Genomic DNA, 26,678 nt, shown 5'->3' on the forward strand with positions numbered 1-26,678 from the left:
TTGCTGTCAGCAGGGAAAAGCACCCTTGAAGCACTGCCCCTCTTTACATTGACTGTATTGCAGTGCACTGAGTAGCCTCTACACCAGCCCATAATGATGCTGAATTAGATACACTGAGGGCTGTTTCGAAATGCCTTTTTTTTTCTTACCAGAAACCAAGACACGTTATTTAACGCAGATACTTCTGAAATCAAGATGTGTCAAAGAGGCACAACAGAGCAAAACTCCCGGTGAGGTCTGGATCAGAAAAGCAGGCAGAAGCCAGCCTTGGATTCGGTGTATAACTGTGGGATGTGTCAGGGGTGTCTTTGATCATAAATCAAAGTGTTGTCAGTCTCCTCCTCTGCCGCAGGCAAGAAAACCGGCAGCTGGAGTATTGATTAGCACCAGAGACTCCACCACGGATCTGTCACAGCCAGCCATGGAAAGTGGGCATTGAAAACCTTGAGCAAACTGAACTCACCTGCTCCCATAGTGTGCTGTGACTTGATCGTTACACCAATGGGGACTCCTGGGGGGCGAGGGGAGGTTGTCCAGCTCCCTCTGTGAGCAGGGGGAGAAGCAAGTGGCAGCCTCCTGTGCTCAAAGGCGAACGGTGCCAGTGGCCGGACACCGGAGGAGACTGTCGGGCGACTTGGAAGGAAGGAGGAGTGTTTCTTTAGACGCTGGAGAGTGCCCACCGGTGCCCACTCAGCACCCTGAGGCCTGGGCTGTAGGGGAGCTGCTGCATCACCAAGCAATCACAATGAACTTTAATTACACGTCTCCACTGGCTGCCGAGCTTCGGAAAAATAACAAGAGGGTGAAAAAAAAACAAAAGGCAGAAAAGAGGCTCTTGCAATCCAGGTGAATTTTTCCAAGCTGATTGCCAACACTCAAGGCTCCCAAGGGCCTTTGTTAGCAGAGAAAAGGCACCAGACAAAGAGACGGGAGAACAGGAAGACTCTTCTCCTTCTCTTGTTTAAAATAACCTAGTTAGCATTCAAAATTTGGGACATTTGTGCACGTGCTCAGCAAGTGTCTTCAACTGAATGGGGGGATCACGGTGATGGAGCTCTGACAGGAGCGTGTTGAGGAAACACTGCAGAGCGCTCATGATGTTTGCCCCAGGAACTGTACTCCACTCCATCCCCAAAATCAAGGAGGAGATATATCCCAGGAGCGATGTCTCCGCTCCAGATTAACCAGTAACAGTGCTGCAGGACTGTCTGCTTGCACAACGCTGCTGCTGAACAGCGTCTGACCAAAGAGTCGGTCAGAGCTGCCTCAGTGAGCGCTCACAAACCAAAAATGCACTGGGAAGGGGGGAAAAATTGCTTCTATAAGAAGGTTTTACTTGTGATTTCGAGGTTTTGTTTAGTCTGGCTTCAGATTCATGGCTGGGGCTTTTTTTTATACATGAGTTTTCCTTGTTATTGTGCTCTGTTCTCTGCCATGATTCACCTAACTCTAGGGCATCTGTTCAAATCCTTGATACAAAATTCAGGGGAAATGAATCTCACTTCAAACTTCATAAGGGCAGCTACATAGCCCAATTAAACTCTTACAGTTTTCATCCGCTGAGGATGTAGTGCTTCACATTGCGGAGTAACAGACCAGGTGCACTTCTAGCACAGACAAGAGATGGGATCTGTAACACCATCAGACCGTTGGTTTAATTCGTAGGTTTCTGGTGGGCTGATTTTTAGTAGGAGTGAAAGAATACAGTGGCAGCAACACAGGGATATGACTCTTGCAAGAAGTTAAACGTATCTTCACTGTAAATCAAAAGGCCTAGGCAGGTGGCAAAGGGTCAGTGAGACTCAGAGCTCTTCCATTAGATAGCTTACCTGGTTATTAATTACTAAATCACTGCTTTCCTGACTTGGATGGAAAGCACACTAGTGACACAGCCCAAGGGGGCTGGGGGAGGATACGATTCTGCTTGGCCTGAAAGCAAGCATGAACATCTCAAAGAGGTTTTGTCCATCCATTAGGTAGATATATTTATCTTTAGGCAAGCAAACTGTCATATGTACTAACGCTTTCCTGTCCTGCTTTCAAGGAGAAATCAGTGTTCTACACATACCAAAACAATAAGGTGTGATACTTCCTATACTGGCACTGAGCAACAGTTCAGCACTTCAGAGATATACTTGTGGTTTACTGCAACGTTACAGCAACTCCTGGGGCTGTTTCTGGGGTTTGTGCTGAAGGAGTCAGCTCCAGTGTTCATTTGGCTACCTCAGAATGGCAAAACTCACAATGGAACACCGCTTGGATGAGAAGGAAACTATTTCAACACCGCTTGGAAAGTTCAAGAGAATTCCATTTGACTTTAATGCTAAAGAAGCCTCAGAAAGACATGTGTATGTACTTTTCGCAGTAAGCCACATATGCAATATCTTCAATGGGTCAATAGCTCTGCTGTAAAATGTCCAGGGTTCCACAATCAGGAAAGGTTGAAAGTGGTATTCTAGAGCCCCTCCTTTGTAGAAAATCCTCCAGGAAACCTGACCATAGACATGGGTTTCAGTCTGGTTTCTCTTTGTCTAGTGTTATTTGGTAATATCAAAAAAATACATTCAGAAAAGCAAATCATGCCATTTCTGGAAAAAAAGAAAAGCTTCAAATTATGGACTCCTAATGCCTTGAAAGTTAGATAGTGTTAAAGATATTAAAGCATAAGAAGATATTAAAATGTTGCAACAGCAGATACGCTTTCGTTGTCATTTCAGGAAATGGTTTTTCTTGGTGTCTGGACTGCAAAAAGGTCTGTTTACCATTACAGAGAGTCTCGAAACAAGCAGCACTGTTGAGAATTTAGCCTGGGTAGTCAGCACATACACAGAACCCTGCTGGGACGGTTCCACTGGGGACGAAAGCAGGTGGGTGACACCCTTCCTTAGCATTGACCTGTTTCTTCACAAATCAAGTACACAAGCTGTTTACTGTAGAAACAACAACTGCACTCCGCTTCCTTACTCAAGATTTTCCACCTTCCTCCGCTATCCCATCCATACCGGAGCGTCACTCCCCATTGTCCCTGCCTTCCCTGTGAAACCCGCCAGCTCCGCGCAGACCCGGGTACATGCGGGCGCACCGAGTAACCTCGCAGTCCAGAGGCTGCGTGGATCCCCAGAGCCCGCGGGGCAGACACGGCGCTGCCCCGGCCGTGCGTGCGGAGCCGCGGGCTGCCCGGCATCCCCAGAGCGGCCGGGCTCCGTGCGGAGCGGCCAGGAAAGGGCTCGTTTCCACGGGGGGCTTCCTCGGGGCCGGGGCCTCTGCTGGCTCCCGGGGTGCGGCGGCAGCGGCCGCCTCCGTGCGAGCAGCCCCGGGCCGCGCTCCGCCCGCTCCCGGCACCGTCCGGCTCCCGGTGCCCGAGCTGCCGGCGCTGCCGAAGCCGCCGACGCTGCCCGTCGCCCCGCAGAGCCGGGGCAGAGGAGCCGCCCCCGGGGAGCGATCGAACCCGGCGTGAGTCGGTGGGATCCGCGGGAGGAAACTTTGCCCCCCCCCCCCAGCAGGCGAGGCAAACAGGGGAGCGCTGCGGGAAATCGCGCCCCGCGGTCAGCAAAGGGAGCTGTAGTGGAAACAGGTTGTTGGGGATCTCGTCGTGGGAGGAAGGGGCGGCTCTGATTATCAGCGAGCCAAATCCGAGCTCTGGGAAATGGAGACGGGAGCTGCTGCTTTTCCACCCAGCGATGTGCTGAAGGGAACGGACAGCGAATGACTGCAGGAAAGCGCTGCTCCCACATCGCCTCTTCCCGGGAAGCTGGCACACTCCCTGCGCTCCTGAAGTTCCCGCAGTCGCTGGCTCAGGTTGGGGTTAACCACAGCAAGTTCCATCTGCCTGAGTCCCAGTTTGCAGGGGGTAAGCAGGTGATTTCTTGTTTTTCCTCCCCTGTGCGTGTGTGAATACTGAACACCAGAAAGTCTGCTTGGAAGCCTGGGAGAGCTTGAGAAAAGCCACGGAGGAGAGCTGTGGTGGTTCGGATATATTGGACACAAAGTGCTGGCACCTCTGCTCCAGGGATTCATATGGCTTGAAGGTAAGAAATACACGTTGATGCTTTTCTTCAGGAAATACAAATGTTGTGAATATCTCGGCAACAGACCAGAGAGAACAGTAGCTACTGTAATCACCACTGCCTGGTGGTGTCAATAAAGACAGCATGGAAAGAAAATATTTATCGTTATATCAAATGATCCATTAAGCTGTTCTCTTGTGAAACAGAGCAGGTGAAGCAAGTTTTCAAATTTAAAAATGCAGACTGTCTTATTGTTTTTCGTCTAAAACACTAACTGCAAACCTCTAAACAATTGTTATTAAATGCTAAAGAGGCATTTAGGTTTACTAAGAAGCTACGGTCATTTTTAGAAGTTTGACGCTGAACATTGTTCTGGCATAGACGCAATAGAAAAAGTGACAGGGAAAACTGTAGGAGGATGTGTGGATAGGACATGATGTGGGCACACTCCATTTCCCCAAAGAATTAGACTGTTCAGTCAGATTGTTTGAAGGAGAGCACTATTTTTTCCCCTTACTCATTTTTCTACATATGGCAAAACTTGTGTCCCTTACAGTTTCCCCCCAGCAGCAGTGCTGGCGTAGAGCGATCTCTGCAGTGAGGGACAGGAGCTGTGTCACCCTTGAAGAAGCCCTGGACAGAAATCTTTTAGAAATACTCCTCTGAATGTCGCAAACAGATTCCGTGCAAGGTTTTCAGCAACCTCTGTGGCGTGAAGGAAGTCTGAATTGTTCTTCTTTGTATCTTGATATTTTCCCATTGCCCTTCAGTTGCAAGTTTCATCTGGCCTTTTGAAAGCAGTGGAAAGCAGGGACTCGGGGCAGGCGAGCAGACTCGGGGATTGCGCTGGGTCCTGGTCAGTGCAGAAGCATTTGTGTTTAAAGTTGTTGACTGTAGGTGGTTTCTACACAGATAATACATCCTCACATGTTAATTATCAAGTCTCTCTCAGCCTGACCTTCCCACATACAGAGCACGGAGCCACAGAGCTAACAGCATGTGGAGCATGAATCACTCTTCTTCAAGTAGAGTTCAAAGCCAAACAGAAGAATAACCTGATTGTTTTATAAATAACCAGCCACAAGATTGTAATGTAGCTGGTCAAATAGGTTACACATGCCACTCGCTGCAAAACAGCATGGGTTATGTTTCTTGGATGTTCAGTGTTTGGTGCAATTGTTCTTCTTTAGCTACACAATGGTTTCGAGAACTCATAATCCTGTGCTTGCGAGTTATTTATTTCGAAGTAAAGGTCCATGGATTGCTTGTAGCAATCTAGAAAAACAGTCTGCTGACAATACTGCTAACTCCAGAGAAGTGCAGAGAACACTCGCTCTCTAGTTTTTGTGTATTTCTCCCATTTAACTTATTTTTCATGCTACAGAAATTCTATTACATTAGAGCCATTACGCTTTACTTCCCATCCTTCTGAACAGAGGTTTTGTACAAGTAGTCTCCACTGATTAATGTACCATGCGATTACCTTTTGCTCACACAGACAGTGTGTGGCACAACAGGGAAACACGATGGAGAGAGAGAGAAAGAGAAGGGCAGACTTCAGACCTCCTGATCATTTGAAATGGTAACACCAGAATAACTCTACATCAACAGAATGACCAAGGTGTGAGTCTGGGCCCTGCCTTTTCCCTTAGTATTTCTCAAGATAGCTAGGCAGCAGTTACCTGACATGAATCACATCCCTTACATGATGTGTCACAAACCACAAAACGTCACCCAAATGCAATTCCTGCAGTTACATGTATGCAAACCAATTGTGTAAAGCCTGCCATGCTATTACATTTGCATATAGCTTCCATAGGCATGCATGCATTGAGATTGCATTTGTGTAAAAAAAAGAGCTTCAGCTTGGTGCACAGTAGCATTTATAAAGCAAAAGTGCATGGTTTGGACTTGAGAGAGAAGCATGTGAACCATCAGAAGCCAGGTGACGCCGGGTTAATAGCATAGGTTATACTATGGATAGGTTATACTAACCTGGCTCATAACCAGAACCAACAGCTTCCTTTTTCCTTTACATTTTGCTTCCATGTCATGATTTGCTAGGTCATGATTTCGATCAGACAATTGGTCCCATAGCATCCCTGATGCCCATCCTGATGCTGCTCCCACACCTGATCCCAAGCCATCACGGACCCCGCTGAAGCGGGCAGGTTGCAGCCACATAAACCTGCAAAGCAAAGGTGATTCGTATAGATGCACTCCTCTCACAAGGGAATCACAGCTTGCCATCCACTCACTCTGCATGCACTGCTTGCATGCAAGGCAGCAGGCACCAAGATTGCACTTTAATCTTTTCCAGCTTTGCTGAAGTATAAGACACCCGCCTGGGAAAAATACTCAGCTTTTCCTTTAATGGCACTTCATTGTTGGTTCAATGGGTTCTTCCTTGTACTCCCTTGGGCTGGCAGACTCGGCTGTTACCACGTTAGCAAAGGCTCGAGGCGCTGGTCAGTTGATAACACAAGTTATGGACATGCTAGTAGAGGCAACTGGACTAAGCTGTGGGACTAAGCTATGGGACTAAGCTATGGGACCGTCATGAAATAGAAAGGCCCAGCACATCAAGTACGATTCCCTGTTTGTTCGTCTTCTAAAGTCCATCCTTGCTGTTAAATCAGCAAATCTCTATCCTCCCAGCCTCTGTTCACAGAGGCACCTCAAAACGCCACAGAGAATCGCCACCGCTGGTCATTAATAAAAGCACAGAAACCACGCTGGCTCAGGAAATATCTGAGGTGCAGAAGATGGGACGATGGAGCAGCACCTGCATAGGTATCACATAGACTCGCTCTGTTCCCACCCTCTTGCCCAGACAACAGCTTTTGGATATCATTGGAGAAAAGACGCTGCGCTGGATGAACTTTATCCGACCTCTCAGGGCTATTGGTTTAAGGCTATAAGATAAAATACAGTAGGCTGGATGTTAAAAGAAATTAAGGTTTGGAAAATAGGGAGGAAAGATTTTGAACAATTTGTTTGGGGTCTGATTTCACCGTGTTTTACACATAACAACTTTTAGCAACCGTCTTGGCTTTGGCTCTTCAGGAGCACCCAAGACCCATCAGCTTGTGCCAGGTGTTGCTAACTCATTTATTTGGGAAAGGGGGAGGCACTTGTTTAAGTCCTGTCAAATGCATCATTCCTTGTGCTGTTACAAAACCAACCTATATTCAATCTGAAATGATTGCTAATAAGTATTAACTCCTCTACCAATTGTTCCGCTTCAATCATGTTTTCTCTTGCTTGTCCTTCATCTGGATATTTTTAGCATTATATATATATTTTTTTTTTAAGATGTGACTGTGTGTTCAGTCCCTTCTTCTCAGTACATCTCTCCCAATTATCTTGGTGGGTATTTCTTTCAGCCCCCTAGAACAGATTTATTCCTGGTTTACTCTTCCCTGTTGGTTTCCATGTGGTTATGTGGGAGGCTGCACATTCTTTATCAAAGCAAAGAGCCATGATTAGTCCATTCAGAAAATGTAAATGCAGCCTTATGTGTTATGTAGCACCGGAGAAAAAGGGATAGACTGTGAGGAACAATAAATGCAGTCAATAATAGAACATGGCCTTAACCCCTGGAGACAGGCCTGGGCCATCACAATGACATCCACACTTCACATTTCTAATGGAGCTAAATAAATACGCTGAACCCGTGCACTGCTGCCTGGGGACGGCTAATCAGAGAGCTCTCCAGTCCTGCTGGAGTCAGTGAAATCCACTGCGGCGGTGTAGCTCTTACAGTCAACCTTCATTTTCATTTGTATCTCCCTTCCTCTACATGTTCTGTTATTTATCCAAAATTTCGGGCTCACCAGCCTCGGTTGTTTCTGCCTGCGGTGGCCCAGGAAACACACTCCTGAGCTGATAAATACATGTATCTGATTTTGCTCACTGCTTCAGGTTGCCAACTGCTAACGCTGGGGATGCATCAGCAAAATCAACACTATTGAGAATGCGCTGTGCAATTTGCGGCTTTATGGAAAAATGAACTCTTCACCAGCATCTCGTGGTTTTGAATCACACTCCCCTGAACGCTGCAGCTGAGACAGCGCATCGGAAAGTTAAACCTATTGCCAAATATATGACACCTTGCGGACTACTTGTCTAAGCTGAATCCTCACCCCAAATGCTATCGAGATATCTCAGACAATTTGGAGTTTTAGCGGATTAAGATCCTGGCTGTAACAGGCACTTGTATGACCTCCAGTTACCTCTGTATTTGTGTATGTCAGGTTCTACATGTTTGTATGACAGTCAAGAAAAATGTGATCACCTCCAGGATCATGAAACCTGAACGTAGATTTCTAACCTGTTAATCTGTTTTCTCTGGTGACCATTCCAGGCTGAGTTGTGGCCTTATCTACCGGCTTGGGGGTGTCACTCTCCCCTGTCAGGCGGAACGGGGTGTCTCCAGGCAGCCTGCCTGCCTTTAGGCACTTACACACTGATTTAGGGGCCTCTTTTAGTCACCCATGCTTGAAAAGCTATGCTTGCAAAAAACCATTAAAAATAGAAACACCACCCCCCCATATACATCATTAAACAGTAAAAATCACCCTGGTCCCAGAACATGAATCATTTATCGTCCCTGTGAGCTTATGGATGCTTTAAAAGCATTATTTGTGATTGTATAGGAATGCTTCATCCCACTGTGACTGAGCGAACGGGCTAGGCGTGTGTTAGTGAGTGCTGGGCACTGCGGTTCTGCCTATAGATGTTCCTGGCATGTATCATATGCATTTAAATTGCAAGGCAGGGGTGATCTCAGGGACTCCCCTGGGAGCTGGTCGGGCTCTCGGAGACACAACGCTGGGTATGGGACTAGTAGCACATCGCTCACTGGTTTAAACAAAATAACGCCAGCTTTACACAGATCCGTATTGCGACGGCTTGTGTGTTTCAGTCCATAAAGTCTTCCCTAGATCTGTCCTGGCCCCTTGCACCCTAGAAGAGTCTGTGGCATTGGGCAGTATGCTTTCTATTCAAAATGATCAGAGGAATCAACAAGTACTTTGCAGGACAAGGTATCACACTGAGAATCACAACTGTGTCAGAATGAGAGCTCAGTTGGCACAGATGTCTGTTGAGCAAGATCTGAGGAAACTGGGAAAACTGTACAGTCCTTGCTGTAAAAGAAAGTGTGTGTGTAGAGCAAATTTTTGGGGGAGAAGCAGCACTTTTAAAACATCTTGTTCTGGTACCCCTGACCCCTGGTTCTGGGGAGTTGTAAGAGCTGGGGCGGGCTGGAAGCTTCATGGCCAGAACTATCTCCATTGAGGTTTTTTCCTCGGTGTGAAGGAAGAACCAATTAGGAAATTACAACAGCAACAGAAAATGACAAAAACTAAGATCCTTTAGGGCTACATTTTGCAACTTCAATACTGTTGAATTTCTGACTCCAAAGACCTCAGAAACATACCCACAAAGCCTCAGCATTGGAGGCGTTGTTTGTAGAAACAACAAACATACTTTAGAAGAAGTATTAAAACAAAGCAAAGAACAACAACAAAAGCCCAACGTGCAATGTTTCCTTCCTGCTCCTCTCCTGTTGCTCATTTTGTGGATTTAACTTATAATCTTTCCCTTTCAAACTGGTTGTATTTTGTATACTAGAGCTTTCCGTATACTAACACACCACAGCAGGCTGCAAGTTTTGCTGACGGTGTAAAAGTCAACAGGGAAAAGCTCCGAGAGCAGCTCCCATTTAACGGCAGCTCTCTCCTCTGCCCAAGCAGACTCTTCTGCAATTTCGAAATGGAAATGACTCAAAACATTCGAAAAATGTGAAGGTCTCTTGAGCACTGAAGCTTTGAATCACCTTTTCCCTTGGCTCTGGATGTGTCAGTGGTGCTAGCAACAAGTCATGGGGAGGATATGTGTCTTTGGAAGGTTTCCACCAGTTGCCAGATTAACGGGCCCTGCTCCCCCACTGAAGAGTCAGCCCAAAGCCACCAGGTGAGCAGGGGATGCTCAACAGGCTGGAGACCAATGTATTTCTAGGCTGTGATCTGCACGTGCGCTGTAGTCAGTCTTCAGAATGCTAATGAGCTTGCCTGAATTTTAATAGTCGCCTATGGAAGCAGTTCAGTTTAGTGTCTTCTGTCAAGTAAAACCGAGCAGGGTAGATAAAATCTTGTAACATCTTAGCCCAGGACAAAGCAAAATAGGCACGCGTTCACCTGGAAAACAAGCTGTACCACACATGGTGGAGCAAAACACCCGCTTTCCTGTGGGTTGAATCCCCCGTGCGGGTTCTCAGAGGTCTTTGAAGAGGCACAACAAGCTGGCTATCTTCTCCTTCCACTCCCAGATTTCACAAGAGGCGGGAGAACTTAACATGTAGCATAAGACCCTTCTGCTCGTAGGAAGCTTGTTTGACACCAGTTCCAAAGGCCAGGCAGAGAAAAATACACCCAGCAGATGCATAGACAACAACTTCTCCCCCCCGCAGTATAAACAGAGGAGCATCTTTCTTGAGGAAGCCAGGATAAAACCATTGACATCACCTAGCTGGTGAAGGGTTCAAAAAGTAGCACCCAGAACCAGACGGCCTGTATAGAATGTTGAGGAGCTTTGACAACTAAAAGCAAGTAAGAACAGACACTCTATTATTTAGAAACGTTTGAAAACCCTGTCCTCAAACACCAGCAGGATGAAGGGCAGCTTCTCCTCCTCCTCTCTGTCTCCACGAGAGGCACATCAGGGCAGGGCTGCGGAGCGAGCTGGGCACGGGGCACTGCGGGCGCACACGCGGGATGCGGGAGCAGAAGGGAGCGCTTGACTCTCGCCATCCCAATGAGGGATTTGACGATGAGTCAGACCGGGGCAACACCGACATCGTATGGGGTTATCTGATCACATCTGACACTTCTTGTCACATTGCATCTTTCCTTAGCTCAGCCAGAAGGCTGGAGGGGGGAAAGATGCCGGCTCCTTTTTAGTCTGCTGCCCTGCTGTGTGTTCCAAGGGGGGTGGCTGTCCTCAGGAGCCCCAGGGAAAAGGGGTGTGAGTGAGGAGTCACCGTGCCATCGTCACAGGACGACAGCCCTGCGAATTTCCCCGGCCTCCAAAATGTGAGTGGCACCAGGAAATAGGTTCTATGGCATGGGTTTGGTTTTTTATTTTAAATTTTTAATTGGTTCCCTGTCATCCCCAGGTGAGTCTTATTGAGATACTGCATGTGGTTCTTTCTCACATGTCTGCTTGAGATCCAAATACACATGGTCTCTCTGCTGCGCAAGCTGAGGGCCAAATCTGTTTGAAAACAAAACTGCCATTGGGAAGAAGATCAGGCCAGGGGCAACAATTCTTCTAGGAGTGTGTGCTTTGTATCACAACGAGTATCACAATTCTTCTGTGTGCTTTGTATCACAACGAGTAGCAGTGAGAAACATCTGCTGCGTAGTGCATTTCTGCCTCTGCGAGCAGACTCAGTGGAGCAAAGAGGGGACACGATGAAACAGCAAGAGAACGAAAGACAAATTGTAGAGGAAGTATATATATATATATATATATATGTATATATATAAAAGGTAATAAAGCGTTTTGTGTATCTGGAAGGCACTTATGGTTAGGTCAAGAAGTTCAGACAGACACTTGTCATGGAACGGCCACGACGTAAAGCAGGAACCATATGACTCTTGAAGTCCTTTTCAGCACTATGGCCACAAAACCAGACACCAATTTAAGAAGCTGATGATCCAGCCCAGTTCCTCCACAGCTGAATGCCACTCCATGGGCGGAGATATAAAATAACAGGTACAGAATTAGAGACAGCTTCTTCTCTTATTCACATTTTGCTCGCAAAGATGACAGAGGTAGGATTTAAGCTGAGCTGATTTGGGTCAGGGATTAAATGATTAAAGATCATTAGGATTTGAAATCTGAGGAGCATTGGCTGATCTGTATAGAAGGAGTGCACAGAGCCTCCCCTCTGCCGATGGCAGCCCGTGTTGTGTTTGTGCCCGTTGGCCAGGAGGGACGGCAGCAACTCACCTGAGGGTCCCTTCAAGTTTCCAATACAGGGAAGTGACAATTAGAGCAAGAAGGAGTCACATGAATGTTGTGCTGATTGACACATCTTCATCAAACCTTCTACCAAGAATCTATTAAAAGGGAATTCGTGGCAAATATTAGTCAGATACGGTTGGGGGCAAACACCCACGGCATCTAAGAAAAAGAAGGGAGAGGGAACCAAGCTCTCCTTTCCTCCGGAATTCACTTCTTTTGGCAAACATTTTTGCAAACCAGCTCCGTGATAGTGGTGGCAACGAAAAGAGCAGGTGTTAAACAAATGTTACGTTATATAAATGGAAGGCAAATATTCGATCTCCTCAATCTGAATATTATTTACTTTTAATAAAGGCTGGCTGAAGGGCTCGGAGCTGAGATACGCCTGTGCTGGGTGCTGCACAAGGAGCCCGGCTGGAGGGGAAAAACCATTCAGCTAAGGAATTAACACAATTCTGCAATCAAATTAAGTTATACGTTACAAATGCCAAGCACCAAAATGTACAGTGAACATTAAACAGATTAAAACCAAACCCTGAACCACCTGCCACATGTTAACCAGAACCTACAAGTAAATATTTTGTTCAAGTTTCAGCTGCCTCTGCATACGACTGCTGGGGATTTGGAGTGAATAGATTCAACCTTTGCAATTCCTCAAAAATAATACAATTAGCTCTACTGCTGATTAAGGGTTATTTGCACACACTGGTGGATGATCTCTGACACATAGCAAGTTCTAAAGGAAGAAAGATCACCAGTATCGTAAGGCTGAGAATGTATTAGGTTAGTCAGAGGCTCAGATCTAGTCAGAAAGATCTGGCATTAGGATACGTATAAAAGAATTAAGAAACAAATAGGGTTTTGTACAGAACAGGATGTTAGGTCTATAGTAATGCAACACTTAATAAGAACCAAGGACTCTCTAGTCAGAAGAGCTGTCTCTGGCAGCAATCTCCATGCGAGAAAGCAGGAGTGAGGTGATATGCGACACCTACGCTACTATTTCACCACCTCTAAAGCTCTTAGAGGTTTCATTAGGTTCTGCAGTGCAAGATCTGATTGTTTCCACAATGTGTCTTCAAACAAGCCCAACGTAAGACATTGGAATGGGTGTTTGCTTTTAAGAAATAAATTCTTCGCCTTTAAACACTGGAAATCAAGATGTGTGTAATATTTCCAGTTGGGTGTCCAAAATCAAAAGCACACACGGTCAGAAATGATTTTTCAAAATCCTTGTCTGCCCATCGTTCCCACCAAGCTGAGAACTGCTCAAGTGGGCTGTGTTTGGAGCGGCTCCAGCCTGCAGATTCTTAATGTGCCAAAGACTCCAAGGATTAAAGCTTGTCCTGTACCCACCTATTCTTCAAAAGCAAGAGGAAGCCATGGCTCTGCTCCGGCAGGACCCACATCTCTCACAGAATCCCAGAGTGTGAGGGGTTGAAGGGCCCTGGAAAGCTCATCCAGTGCAATCCCCCCATGGAGCAGGAACACCCAGATGAGGTTACACAGGAAGGTGTCCAGGCGGGTTGGAATGTCTGCACAGAAGGAGACTCCACAACCTCCCTGGGCAGCCTGGGCCAGGCTCTGCCACCCTCACCAGGAAGAAGTTTCTTCTCAAATTTAAGCGGAACCTCCTGTGTTCCAGTTTGCACCCATTGCCCCTTGTCCTGTCACTGGTTGTCACCGAGAAGAGCCTGGCTCCATCCTCCTGACACTGCCCCTTTCTGTCTTGATCCCCAGGAATGAGTCCCCCCTCAGTGTCCTCTTGTCCAGCTCCAGAGCCCCAGCTCCCTCAGCCTTTCCTCACACGGGAGATGCTCCACTCCCTCCAGCATCTTGGTGGCTGCGCTGGACTCTCTCCAGCAGTTCCCTGTCCTGCTGGAACTGAGGGGCCACAACTGGACACAATATTCCAGGTGTGGTCTCCCCAGGGCAGAGCAGAGGGGAAGGAGAACCTCTCTGACCTACTGACCACCCCCTTCTAACCCACCCCAGGTACCATTGGCTTCCTGGCCACCAGGACCCAGTGCTGGCTCATGGTCACCCTGCAAGGCTATTGCAAAAATGTCATCCTGTCCCCCACTTTCACAGGGAGGAAGGTCTGTGGTCCAGCGAAAGGAGCTCGGGCTGCTGCGGTTCTCCTCACCCCCCGTCCCGGTGCTGCCGTTAAGGAGGTGCTGATTCACATTACAGAATTAGCGCAGAGAGCTCTGAACGGTGCAATTATTGAGAAGTAACGCGCTGAGAATAGAAAATATTGTGGCACCAGCGAGAAGAACGGTTGAAGTTGGTGACTCAAAGGCCTATGTGGCAGGAGCATATTATATCCCAACCCCGTGCTAATAGCACTTCTGAGCGCTCACAAGAGGAAGCACTTAGATTAGGTGCTTTACAACACGCTCTGGGGGACATATGCTCGCTTTCTAGTAGGAAGATCCAATTAGATATTATGCAAGACCAAGTGAAATGCAGCAATGTTTCTGAATCAGAAGTGAGCAATAACTTCCATTAAAATGCCTTGCACTTGTATTTCGAATAACAAAGGACCTGAAGAATGGGGAGCCACACGGTACGGCAGGAGAGGAGCAAGATTTTCAAGAGGCTTTTTGCAAGGAGCTGGTGGGAAGAACTGTTGTATTGGATAGAGAGGAAGGTTGCACAGTGCTAAGGTTGAGATCTAACCCCCCCTCCCCCCAAAATAAAACCACCCTTGTCAGGATCTTTGTCTCTAATTTCTCTGCTTCTAGGTGCAGAGGTAGCTAAGCTTGTGCATTTTACATATTACTAGAGATTTAACACGAAGAAAGTGTGAGGGTAGAAAGCTAAGTTTGCCCAGCACCGCCTTCTGAAAAGATACAGGCAGTGCTCAAACTGCTTCCAATGTAATTACTGCCAGGACCTCATCAGTCACGACTGTCAAACCCCTGCCGGATTCGCGTGTGCTACTCGGTGCGCAGGGGAGTCAGCTTTATTTAAAGCCTCCGGGGCTTTGCTTATTGTGTGGAGTGTATTGGATGAGTGTCAGGTGCCAAGGTAGGTGGCGGGGATTTTTCATCGGCATGGCAGTGGGTACTGCAGTTCTCAGGTCAAGAACGAATTTACAATATTTTCATAATTCTTGACCTCTCCTCCTCCTCTTCAATATTTGCAGACGCTGTCTCCTGCATAGAAATGGATGGGAAGAGGTTCTTGCTGCTTGCTGTTACACACCTCCCTTGCTCTCCAGTGAACAATGACTGGGAATTCACAGCATAGATTAGCAACTCTGAGCTTATATGCAAGAAACAGTGAATCTACTCCAGAAACTGCTTCCTTAGCACAGTGCTCCTGAACAGGGAAAAAGCCCCAGCTCCTCAGAGACACTTGCCCCTTCCCTTTCTCTCCCACCACCTCCCTCTTCCAAAAGGATGTGTTACTTCCTCTGATTACAGTGTCTGAGTTGCATTCTCAGGGGAGCCCAGTAAACAGCATCAAGAAGCATTTTCAGGACAGAAAGGATGTCAGTTTGACAGCTTTCCTGTGGCCCGTCGATTCCCAAATTTCAGAGGAAAATGACAATATTCAGGAAGGCACTGTACTGTGCAAATTTCACTTAGACATTTATATCAGTGAAACAGAAATGTCTGGGCAACAAATCTGTCTCTAATCACCTTTCTCACATAGTCCTTGGCTAGAATGTCAGGAACCTGATGGGTACGTGTGGGTAGCAGCAATCAGAGGGAAACAGGCAACCCGGCAAGAACTGCGTGCGAGAAATACCTTGGGAAATGGAGGTAGAGACTTGTTCCCTGCAGCACGCTGAACCGGCAACATCCCCCGATGGCACCGGTGCTGCCTGCAGCCCTCACCTGCCTGCCCAGGGCCGCGTCCTGCAGCTCCTGCTTCCATCTCTCCCAGCCTGCTCCAGGCTGAGCTCCCAACTTCACCCGCAACGCGTTACATCCCGGCCAAATCCTTAGGGTATTTCGTACCGTTTTACGAAGACGCAAGGGCTGGCTGCATGCTTTGTCAGCCAGGCCCTGATTATCTCAGAAGGCCACAAATCTTTACCAAACAGAAACCAGATGCTGCAATGACACGCACCATGGCGTCAGCTAGACACCGATGCTACCTCAGGATCAGGCCTGTGAATATTTTATGCTTGAAGGTGTTTGCAAGCAAAGACCAAAAAGAGTGTTACATTTTGTTATTTCTGAGAGAAAACCAAAAAATTGCACTGAATCAGGGCATGTCTGGCCTAGCACAGAACGGAGACAAGCAGGAGGCTGACCCAGGATACTGCCCCATGTAGGTGAGCTGTAGGTATGCATTCCTGCTGGACCCTTTTAACTCCTGCTTCCTAGCGAGCTGTCTGGTACATCTATCTCTATACGACAGACAAAACTCCACCTAGTACACTTTTCATGTTTTAGATCTTGCCAGAAAGACAAGCAGTTTTCTTGCCGCCAGTTGTGAACGTTACACACTTGCCAGGGAGATGTCGTGCTTGTTTGCCACAAATATAATGAGATGATCAATCACAGGAAGCCAAGTAGAAATAGTGGCACTGCAAACAAACATTTTTCAGTTTGCTCTTGGAAAAGAATAGGGAGTTAACCAGAAAGGAGAGAAGAGCTCTGGCTCTGCATTTACAGCCTCTATTCTGGCTCCCTTTTCCCTGGCGTTTCCAGCAGGGAGTAGCAGCCAGACAGCAGATCTCCTTCGGTTGCTGCAAGTCATCCCGAAAGCATGGGGGCTGGCTGGGAGAGGCTATTTTCCTCTGGGGGGCAAACTGCTCCCCAGTCAGGCCATGCGTGACCAGGGCACCCCAGGAGGGATCAGCACAGCCCCAGGTGTGTGCCCGGCCCCGCGGGAGGGGAAGCAGCAGCGATGCTCCGATGCAGGCGCAAGGCTGCGACCTTGCTGCTCTGTCCTGCCCTTGACCTCGCAGTAAATCCATATCTGGATTAGCTCAGCCACACTAAAAATCCATGTGGACTCTGTGCGGGAATTAAAGTGGCTTTGCTGCAGTTAATTCACAAAGGAATTTGTTCCGTTTCAGGTCTCTACCCACATACAAAGTCCCAGCTAAAACTGAGATTCTGTTGGGCAGCAGTGTACAGGGATGCTGAAATCCACAAAGACAGTGCATAGGAAGGTGCCATTTGTACCACCTCTTCTGTGTGTTTGTGATCCCTTCCCTCTGCCTCCGTATGGAAACAGGTACCTGGACAAACACGGTGGAAAGCACTCTCTCTTCTAGTCAGCTCTTTCAATGCTTCTTTCTTCTCTGCTGAGAAACTGTCCGCAGTAAAACAGAAAGAACTCCTTAGGGCGGTACTGAAAGACTCGCCAGTCACTCTGAAGGCCACCACAATGGCTTCAGATGATGCCAGAAACTGGTGTTATCTTTAGGACTGAAAACTCAAACTCCTAGAAGTTAGGAAGTAACAGAGTTGTCCATGTAATTGTCGTTTTGTACATATGCCTATGTCATATGCTTACGTACTAGATACAGTCTTCAATTGCATGATCGCAAATTACACTGTGTTTTAGTTTCCCTATTTCATGCAAAATACCTGGACCTTTTTTTGCTTCATTTTCCCAAATTAAACCTTTTTTATTTCCAATAGAAACACCAAGCCTTTCCATTTGCACAATGCTCACAGGTAACCTTTCAGCTTCCCTGGCGATGACCGGCTGCGGGGCCTGCGAGACGCGCGGGGCTGGGACCGCTCAGAGCTCGCCCTGTCTCTGGCCTTTTCCCCATGAAGCACAAGCCTGGTTTGTGAACTGCGGTCACAGCTCAGGAGGAGCCAGAATGGGACCAAGGGGCTGATCCTGCACCCATCGAATCACTCAACTCCTTTTATGCTTTTTAAGATACTTTTCTATACTTCTGCTCTTTTTCTCATCCTGCATTTTATGCATGTTCCTGCCTTCTCTAGATAGCTTTGCATTAGCAAAGGGCACCAGGAGAAAAGAAAAAGCCGTTGCTGCATTTAGCATTGATTTTCCCCTTCACTCTGAGTCACAGAAGCTAACATTTAATTAATTTCTGACACTTTGACAGCTTCTAAGAAGACATTTGTAGAGCTATCAAGTGCTGCTGATAGCACTGTCAGACAGACACTTTTTGAATTATCAGCTATTAAGGACCCATATGCAACAAATTTCCAAGGATTATTATACAAATTGTTCTTTGAATGAGAAAAGCACACAAAAGCTCAGTGAAACATAAAGAAACCATTGTTCCCAGGTGAATTTGATATTTGCAAATGTTTTGCTATTTTGATCACTTACGTGGTTTAATAAATTGAATTCACTTTGTCTTTTAATAAAAGAACTAAATGGCCTGTTCAGGGGTGTCTGAGAACGTGGCCGGATTTGCAGATCACGGTGGTCTTGATGGAGACATGTCTGGAGAGCCGTGTCCCTTCGAGACCTTGGGAACCAGAAACCCCAAACCCAACCTCCACAATCTCCAGTTGCTTTTAAGCAGCTCTTGCCTTTACTCTTCGATCATGCCCTCTGACACATCACCGTTTCGTGATGCAGTGACCACTTCAGGCCCAGCTACAGATCTCAATACTTTGCTTTTAACCACACAAGCCAGCCTGGCAGGGGGCTAGAATGATCGGTGTGGATTTGTGCCACTCCGGAGCTCCTCTGCAGCTGTGGCTGGCACTTAGCATATGACAACTCTATTTTTGCTGGCCTCACTGCACTAATTTACCAGCTGACAAAGCTGCTGTGTGGCAACAAATGGGACAGATCTGTATTTCACCTTGCTCGGTGGCCCAGCTATGACTCGGTGTTAGCGTTTGTCTGCCTGGGAGATCATAAGTGAGCCCACCTAAAGGAGAGCCCGAAGAGCCTCGCCACGCGGCCAGGAACGGCTCTGTCCAGCGTGCCAGAGCCAGCGGCCAAATGCTGCAGCCTCATTGCAAATATAGAATTTCTATTTCTCATATGCCGGCACCAGACAAAGACCCCAACACAGACACCTACTGCCAAGCTCGGTCTGCGCGATGTAGCTTAACATTTAGGCAGTTTCTTATAAGGTGGATATATGTGTAGTTGGACTGCAATGGTCTGGGGGTACGCAGAGTCCTGATAGCGCTGCTTTGCATCAACTGCTGATGTAAAATCTGTATCACTTCATGGGTGCTCATGCACCTTCACTAGCCTGGACCACACAAATATGACTCAGGAGATACCAGTTCAGCTGTAGTGTAGCGTCACAGCAGAACCCGTGACCTTCCCTTCGCACAGCACACTGCACACTTAGCTTTGTTCACACAGCTTCCTCGGCAGAGGGCAGCTCGGGCATGGCACCCAGTCCTGCCCCCACCATCTTCCCCTGGCACTGGCACCTCGCCGGGGGAATGGCAGAAGGCACAATCCGGCCCCGACTTCAAAACAGCTACTCTTGGTTTATTTTCATTTCACACGTTGGTCTAACTGTCCTTTCAACATCTTTGTGTCTATCAGAGTGAAACTGGAGCCTGGCACTTTCACCTCCATGGATCCCCTAAACCTCTCTTGGTACAATGGTGACATCGGTGACAGGAACTGGAGCAAACCACTCAACGAGTCCAGTGTAGACCAGAAGCCTCAGTATAACTACTATGCCATGCTGCTCACCCTCCTCATCTTCGTCATCGTTTTCGGCAATGTGCTGGTGTGTATGGCTGTGTCCAGGGAAAAAGCCCTTCAAACTACCACTAATTACCTGATCGTCAGCTTGGCGGTGGCAGATCTCCTGGTAGCGACTCTGGTCATGCCGTGGGTGGTCTATCTGGAGGTGGGTGACCCACTTTTCTCCTGCTGTACCGAGTGTTTCTGGTGAACGGGTAGCGAGAGGGAAGGTTTAGCGCCCTGGACACCAGCAGTTCCGAGACCTCCTCAATTTCCCATAACAAAAGGATTTCTCTTTTTGCTGTGGTTTATGGAACTTCGAGCTATGCATTCGGGAAACTGCTTTGGCTTATATCTGGCTGGAAACCTTTGCCTTTGGGCAAATTCTCATGAAAGTTACCGATGTAACTGTCTCTCAGGTGCTTTTGAAATCACTAAGTATTCATCTGTCACTCAGGCTTCAATGCAGTCATTCTTCCTTCTTTATGCTGCCTATGGTTATGTATATCAGAGCAGAAATAACTGAAGAATAGATATCTTATTCATTCTATTTTCAAATGCTGTAGGACTCTATTTTTATTAGAGGGAAATATACTTTTTTTCATCACATGTCAAATACAGCAGTCCTAATAATTGCTATTAAAGTTAATTGGCAAAGTTCAGTTTAATAGCAAGAGAAATGAAGAGAAAAGGGCTACCGGTAACTGGAAGTGTTAGCGTTAGTTCTTCGTCACAACAGGTAGCGCGTCAAAGAATTTTCACTCTAAACCAAATTCATTTTGTTCACATTAAAAAATACGCGAGGAATTTCTACACCATTTTTTTAAACTAAGAAACGAAGGAGAGCTCCTGCTTCTCTACTGCAGACCTTTCCGAGGTTTAATTGCAAAAAAGCATCTAATAAAAAGCTGGAAGCACAATTAAAGGAGGTCAGGATATAAAATTAAGGCATTTCCTTTCTAATACTTCTTTGCAACGCTTCGGAGACCTGTTTAAGCTCCTACATAGTTCACTCTGACTTTTAGGAGACTTGCATTCCCTTATGCCTTTGGAATACGAGCCCAGGTTTGCGCTGCTCTTTGGGCTGCCCAACTCAATATGGGATAGCAGGACGGAATTGGGAAGGACAAAACCACACCAGCCCTCAGGCAAATCCTCTAAAGAATAGTCTGGATGGAGCAGAGTGCTTCCTTTGTGACCGTGCCATAGCTTGAGACCTTCGAATAGACAGGACAAAGTCCTCAAAGGCACTCAATGGCAAACAGTCCTACCTGATGCAGCGTGTCACCGATTGCGTGTGACCCGATTCCAGCTGGAACTTCCGTAGACTAAATTTTGAACCCTCTTGATCTCCAGCTACCAGCAAGAATCTGTATCTTTGTGCAAAGTTCTCCCTTTAGACCCTCTCAATAGCATATCCTCAGTAAATTCTTTCACTGGCCTTATTCTCTCTCTTTGCAGGTGGTCGGTGAGTGGAGGTTTAGTCGGATCCACTGTGATATCTTTGTAACCCTCGATGTTATGATGTGCACTGCCAGTATCCTCAACCTCTGTGCCATCAGCATTGACAGGTGAGGGCTCCATGGCAGCAAGTCATGTCACATCTAGGGCAGCAAGTCACACCCATCTTTATATTATCTAATTTTACCTGTGACTCAGAGACTTGAAAATGCTGGGAGCTAGTGTTGTGGACATCTTTTGTAGAGGAACTAATAGGGGTCTGAGCAGGGATTCTGTCAGAAGCGGACACAGAAACACTGGTCTGGAGAACGTAAATGGAATTGTCTGTATACATCCCCATTAGTTCAGTCCTGCTGTTTACAGAGCTGAGCGATGGAGCAGACACCAGCGGGAAGGCAGCAGCTCAGAGCGAGTGAAGAGAAACGCTAAGCTGACCCCAGCCTCGCGCCTTCCAAAACCTCCCAGCTTGGCCAATGTTCTCGTGCTGCACCGGGCTTCCAGACTCAGTAACGGGGCGTGATTGCCCACAAAGCCTGTCAGCACGGGCAGAATAGCAATAAACCGGGTTTGTGTCTTCACACTGCAGGTACACAGCAGTAGCAATGCCCATGCTGTATAACACCCGCTACAGCTCGAAGCGCAGGGTCACGGTCATGATTGCTGTGGTCTGGGTGCTCTCATTTGCCATCTCCTGCCCTCTCCTCTTCGGCCTCAACAACACAGGTGAGTGTTATGCCACCTGCAGCTGGCTATTGGCATCTCCCCGGCTTTACTGAGCCCCCAGAGGGTGTCCTGTCACAAGTCAGGATTAAGCATGGGGATCAGGTTTTCGGTTTGTGAGGATGTAGCCATCCCTGTTTCAGATGTCCTCTCCCAGTGTCATCCCGGACAGCTGCTTCTGGATCTGTTTTCTTACTTGCTGTTCCAGACCAGTGTTTTAAACACATCAGAACTGAGGTTCGTAGAAGTTTACACAACACTTGCCAATGTTATATTATATATATACGTCAATATGTTATATTGACATTGTCCACTACAAAATCAAAATCCCTCTTATGTTAAAACACGTGAAAATGAAAGGCATGGGACAAATAGCTTCACTGAGACAGGAGAGAAGTAGCTGTTCAGCCACTGTAGGAAGACTGGACTGTACACAGCATGGGATTGGCAGGCTTTTATTGATCAGGCAAGCAATAGCCAGGGACGCGGGTCCACGTGCACCTCCCCGCGACCCAAGGGGAGTTTGCTTTTCTGGTACCGCTTCCAGCTGACATGGTGGTCCCCCAAGAACATCAACCCCTCACTCTCTAGGTATCTCTCTGCCTTCTGAAAGAGGGAGGGAGAAGGGGAAGCCAGTGCTAGCTCCTAGCAACAGGGACAACAAGCCTGAAACTTTTTGTCTTCCAGATGAGAATGAGTGCATCATTGCCAACCCTGCTTTTGTTGTGTATTCCTCCATCGTCTCCTTCTACGTTCCCTTCATTGTCACGCTGCTGGTGTACGTGCAGATTTACATAGTGCTCCGCAAGCGCAGGAAGCGCGTCAACACCAAGCGCAGCAGCCACGGCCTGGACTCGGACACACAAGCCCCACTGAAGGTAACTAGACCCCTGTGCTGCTCTCATGGGCCTCCATCCTTTACCCATCCTCACAAAGGGGTTCAATGGCAATGGTTTGTGCAGCAGGGCTGCAAGCTACATCGCTGGTAAAGATCCTTCTGCAGTGAAAGCGGCCTCTCAAAGCATACAATATGTATATAAGTGGAGTCCAGCTGAGCGTGTTAAGTGCGAGACCACTTATTCAAGTGCTACTCTTGGAGCACTTGCAAAACAAGCAGTAGGAATGTATAGTCCCAGAGGCAACACCTGCAAACTGCATCGCCTGAGGGGCTAGTGTCACATCGAGCAAGGGGCCAGTGAGACAGGGATAAACTGAAACATAAGCAGATCTTTGGGGTTTCCTTCCTTTGGTGAAAAGCCAAGCGGTACTCACCTCCATTACTGCTGCATCTGGGTAGTTTTGCATCTTTCTTAGCACCTTAGTCACGCCAATCAATTTCCGCTTCATGCCCTTTCTTTGTATTTCCACCTATCTCCCTTACCCCTTCCCTTCCCAATCTCTATCTGCTTGTGTAACCTCTGAGCTGGTGCTTGCCCCTTAGGACAAATGCACTCATCCAGAAGACGTCAAGCTCTGCACAGTTATTGTGAAGTCCAATGGGAGTTTCCAAGTTAATAAGCGCAAAGTGGTGAGTGTTAAAGAGAAGTGGTAGCTTTTCAGGGCATTTAGCTTTCCCTTTTTCTCCTCTCAGGACACAAAATGAATCTATGTAGGGTGGGAGAAAAATAAACTAAGAACAAAGGTTACCATTCAATCTCAAAATTTAAATATTCTTCCCATTCCTTAGAGTGAAGCAGGGGGTTTAAGATCAGAGCTCAAAAAGCCAGACTAAGCTCACCTAAAGATCAGCTATGAGAGCTATGACATTTTAAGTCTTCGATTTTCTCCTCCTGTCTGCTATTTAAGGGTTGGACTGCATTGTTTGTGTTGAGGTTTGCTTCTTGATTTCAGTTTTATTTATATTCCGAAAACCCAAATAAAAATCTACATGAATTTGAGACAGTGGCTCTCCCATGTCTAAGCCTCTTTGTGCAATAAAGGAGAGTCATTCACTCCAGTTCTGTCAATCCCATCTACCCCAAAGCGTTTTTGTCTGTAAACACTTCACAGACCTTTCTCCAGGCGTCTACCAAAAATGTAGGGAGGGAGAAGGGGGATTGATTGCTCGTCAACATCATCCAGCTTCACTCTGTAAGGAATGTTCATTGCTCTTCTCTGTATATTTATCTGTCTTTATGTTGTGGACATTTGATTCTTGTCCAGGAGGTGGAGAGTCACATAGAAGAGATGGAGATGGTGTCCAGTACCAGTCCCCTCGAGAAAACCACCATCAAACCAGCGGCACCAAGTAACCATCGGTTGGTTGTGCCAATTGCTTCAACCCAGGGCACCAACTCAACCCTGCAGGCACCCTTGGACAGCCCTGGGAACGCAGAGAAGAACGGACATGCCAAAGAAACCCCTCGCATAGCCAAGGTCTTTGAGATCCAGTCTATGCCCAACGGCAAGCTGAGAACCTCTCTGCTCAAGGCCATGAACAGGAGAAAACTGTCACAACAGAAGGAAAAGAAAGCCACTCAGATGCTAGCCATTGTACTCGGTGAGAGCGTGCGTTGGCTTCCTCTCCTATTTCTACAGGAAACCAGTAGCTACCCAGGATTAGTCAGCCAGTCTGAACGCTGCCGTATTTCCAGGCTTCCACAGAAATCATTTCACTGGATCCACTGGAAGATATGTAGGCAAGAGGCTGCCGGTAGGAAGGCTCCCTCCTTCCCCGCTAGGAGCGGTTCAGGGTGCTGTACAGAGGGGCTGGACTGCTAAAGGACAGCTGGGTGCAGGGGCAAGAGAGCCCATGGGTGTCTAGAGCACAAAAGGCAGCAGAGCTCAGCAAGAAACCGGTCTAATTACATCATCAAAGAAGTTCTTTAGCACCTGGGTAGTCAGAATATAATCTATGAGATTTAACAGGCAAGCAGAAAGCTTATTCCTCAGGGAAACCTTTTTCCTTTATGCCCAAAAGAACCTTACTGTTCTTATGGTCTCAACATTTGTCCAGCTTTCAGTAATCAAAATCTGTCTCTTTCCTTCTCCCCCAGGTGTTTTCATCATCTGCTGGCTCCCATTCTTCATCACTCACATCCTGAACATGCACTGCGACTGCAACATCCCCCCAGCAATGTACAGCGCCTTTACGTGGCTCGGGTACGTCAACAGTGCTGTCAACCCAATTATTTACACCACCTTCAACATCGAATTTCGCAAGGCTTTCATGAAGATCCTCCACTGTTAAAAGCAAAATCAGCAACCACGTTTTTAAGAATGAGAAAAAAATAAATCAATGTCATTCACGCACACGATCGGGCAGCTGTGGGGAGGTCTGGAGCTGCTGGGTTGGGCACGAGGCCTACGGTGTTACAGCAGCACCATGACCCTGCATCTCTTGGTGGGGATGTAAGGGGGACCTTCGTGTGGGAGGTTCTCATGCCTCGAGGTGACCTTTGGACTCTGGGACATCAATCCCAAGGGCACTTTTCAGAGCTACCCTCACACTGTGTTCAAAGTGGAAGCAAGAATCAAGACACACTGACTTGATTCTTGCCTGAGGCCATCTAACCTGGAGTGCATTAAACACAGGCAGGCGCAGAGCCACGGGAATGCAGCGAGAGGTCGCTGCCGCTGCTGGCTTGTGTGGTAACGTCATCGACACAATTCTCACCAAAGACAAGACCATCTTCTCCGCTTTGCAATAGGAGCCAGACAGAGCTTGCGGAAACTCCACGCAATAGCTTTGCCTTCACCTCGAGCTGACTTACAGAGTATTAAACTGCTGAAGCCTCGCGAAAAAGCTTCAAGAGATCCCCAGGTGGGCTAAGAAGGTTCTGCCACCTACAAATCCAAACCCTGCAACAATGTGGGCCTATAAGCAACGGCCAGATGGAGGAAGGGGAACCTAAGTCTCATGTGGAAGACTACATCAGTGTAAATATGAATAAATAGGATGGATTGAACAGAAGCTCAAGCCAAAAAATAGATGGAGAGAAACTAAAGAAGTGATACCTTGTATTGCATGGTGTACATTCAGATAAACTGGACACCAACCGCCATCTCCCATCAGCCAGCGCAGCAGTGATTTCTGCTCACCAGCATTTCACCTCCAGTCTCTGACAAGAAGGTACAGAACTAGGTGAGGAGTGTCAGTGCGGTGACCGTGGAAACACGAGGACAGTGTGCCAGGTGAGGCACCTGCAGCCGGGTCGTCTCAGGTGTGAACTTGGACAAGTCAGCTGAGTTAGGTGCAGCTCTCGCCTAACGTCAGGGCGCCACGAAGACGAGGACCACCTCAGATATGATTTGCTTATGTCTCTCAGAGAGAGTGCAGAATAACATCGTGCCTAACTTAAATGAGATAAAACTGTGTGTTTTGGAAAAAGCCAGAATAAAATCCCAAGGAAGCCCCTTGCTAGACTTGCTCCTGTGTCCAAGCTGGACTGTGGAAAGGTCTGGATGTTCCCAGCATCCTTACCCTCCGATGTGTCTCTTTCATGGGCTGAAACAATCGAAAACCCGTAACAGCATCACTTCACCACGCTGACTCTGGCATTGCCAAATCCACACTGTACTTACTAATTGTACTCAGTTCACAACATATTTTGTAGTATCTCTGTAAATAAAATATAGTAAGATTAATAAAATGACATGGAAATAGGCCTGGCTAGAAATTACTGTAGGATCTGGAGGACTGGATGATGGCAATAGCCATATGCAGAGGCAGGCTCCCGAGTTCCAGTTACCAGCTGTTTTCTCGAGATGTTAAAACACAATCTGGAGAGCAATATAATCCCTTTCTCCCTGTGCAGTTTGGGAAACACTCACACCATTTCTGCTTCAGAATAAAGCCAGCTGTCGGTGGAGTTCTTTTATTCTCTGGTTTTCCTT

At 47.3% G+C, this 26,678-nt stretch overlaps 1 protein-coding gene across 5 annotated transcripts; it reads left to right on the forward strand.

The window, feature by feature from the left end:
* The first annotated feature begins 3,335 nt into the window (after positions 1–3,335).
* Positions 3,336–26,448, forward strand: DRD2 (dopamine receptor D2). Of its 5 annotated transcripts, none has more exons than XM_065040243.1 (9): positions 3,336–3,453; positions 3,909–4,028; positions 19,515–19,827; positions 21,123–21,232; positions 21,709–21,845; positions 22,530–22,720; positions 23,284–23,370; positions 24,006–24,342; positions 24,839–26,448. In XM_065040243.1, the coding sequence occupies exons 3-9, from the start codon at positions 19,546–19,548 to the stop codon at positions 25,030–25,032; spliced, it is 1,338 nt and encodes a 445-aa protein (XP_064896315.1). In that variant the 5' UTR covers positions 3,336–3,453; positions 3,909–4,028; positions 19,515–19,545; the 3' UTR covers positions 25,033–26,448. The 5 variants fall into 5 exon arrangements, with proteins under 5 accessions (XP_064896315.1, XP_005500774.2, XP_064896314.1 ...); XM_005500717.3 differs by lacking the exon at positions 3,336–3,453 and adding an exon at positions 3,555–3,798; XM_065040241.1 differs by lacking the exon at positions 3,336–3,453 and adding an exon at positions 17,083–17,243 and having other exon boundaries at positions 3,926–4,028; positions 19,515–19,704.
* Positions 26,449–26,678: the final 230 nt, after the last annotated feature.

This window comes from Columba livia, chromosome 24 (assembly GCF_036013475.1).
Source record: "Columba livia isolate bColLiv1 breed racing homer chromosome 24, bColLiv1.pat.W.v2, whole genome shotgun sequence".
NCBI classification, from domain to species: domain Eukaryota; kingdom Metazoa; phylum Chordata; class Aves; order Columbiformes; family Columbidae; genus Columba; species Columba livia.